Here is a 936-nt window from a genome sequence, read left to right on the forward strand (position 1 = left end):
AAAAATTTATCTATCTTTTTTTCTCTTCTAGGAATCCCCACGAAAAAATTAGCTTCTTTAACAACTATAAATCCTCGACACAACCCCGAATTCCCAAAAAGGGGAACCTTAAACCAGCCACAAAATATATTCGAAATCAAGACAAGGTTCCCCCCCAAACGACCCCGCGAAGTCCGTACCGCCCGAGGAGAGGGTCGTGTGGTCGTAGCCGGGTAGCATCTCCAAGGCGTCGGACGACCCGCGGAACAGCACCCAGTCCGCGTCGTCTGTCGCCTCCTCCGCCCACGCGTTGCACAGCCCCGCCTCGAAGTCGCAGCGGAACTTGTACGCGGAGCACATGCCGTAGGATTCGTCGGAGGAGTCGAGGCAGTCGTCGGAGAAGTCGCAGAGTTTGTCGCGAGATACGCAGGTTCCCGAATCGCAAGTGAACATCCCGTTGGCTTCGCAAGTCGTTCCTAAGATGAGGAAGGACAAATAGGAGGATAAGATATGGATAAGATATGAAGGAAATGTAAGTCGCTAATGGAACTATAATCATGTTAAGTCATGTTACATACAGTATCTTGCCGTATAGACAACGAAACATATTTTCTTGTTAAATATAAACAGATCACTCTCAGTGCTATATATATATATGTACGAATAACTACTGAAACCAGGCCACATTAATAAACATCCTAAAATTACATAGATATAAAAACATAAGTAAATAAGGTTAGAGGGGAAAAATATATCACAGACTTACATCAACCAACCCCTGAAGAGACTCAACAAAAGAAAAACACCTTTTGATCTATTCCCTGTCCATTTACCTGTGGGCGGAGGCATTGGGGGAGCACAGTCGACGAAGGTGAGGTCGTCGACGGCGAGATCGGCTTTGTACTCGAGGCCGCGGTTAGCCTGCACGACCACGCTCTGCCCCGTCACGTGACCCAC

At 47.4% G+C, this 936-nt stretch overlaps 1 protein-coding gene across 1 annotated transcript in view; it reads right to left on the reverse strand.

Annotated features, from left to right (window-relative positions):
- The window catches only part of LOC119592708 (MAM and LDL-receptor class A domain-containing protein 1-like), a 10,183-nt gene extending 9,253 nt beyond the window's left edge, over positions 1 to 930 (reverse strand). Inside the window, exons 1-2 of the mRNA XM_037941642.1 lie at positions 813 to 930; positions 180 to 455 (exon numbers count right to left, since the gene is read on the reverse strand). Coding sequence (XP_037797570.1) covers positions 180 to 455; positions 813 to 828 — 292 coding nt within the window. The 5' untranslated portion in view covers positions 829 to 930. The remainder of the gene's footprint in view (positions 1 to 179; positions 456 to 812) is intronic.
- Positions 931 to 936: the final 6 nt, after the last annotated feature.

This window comes from Penaeus monodon, chromosome 30 (assembly GCF_015228065.2).
Source record: "Penaeus monodon isolate SGIC_2016 chromosome 30, NSTDA_Pmon_1, whole genome shotgun sequence".
Lineage (NCBI taxonomy): Eukaryota > Metazoa > Arthropoda > Malacostraca > Decapoda > Penaeidae > Penaeus > Penaeus monodon.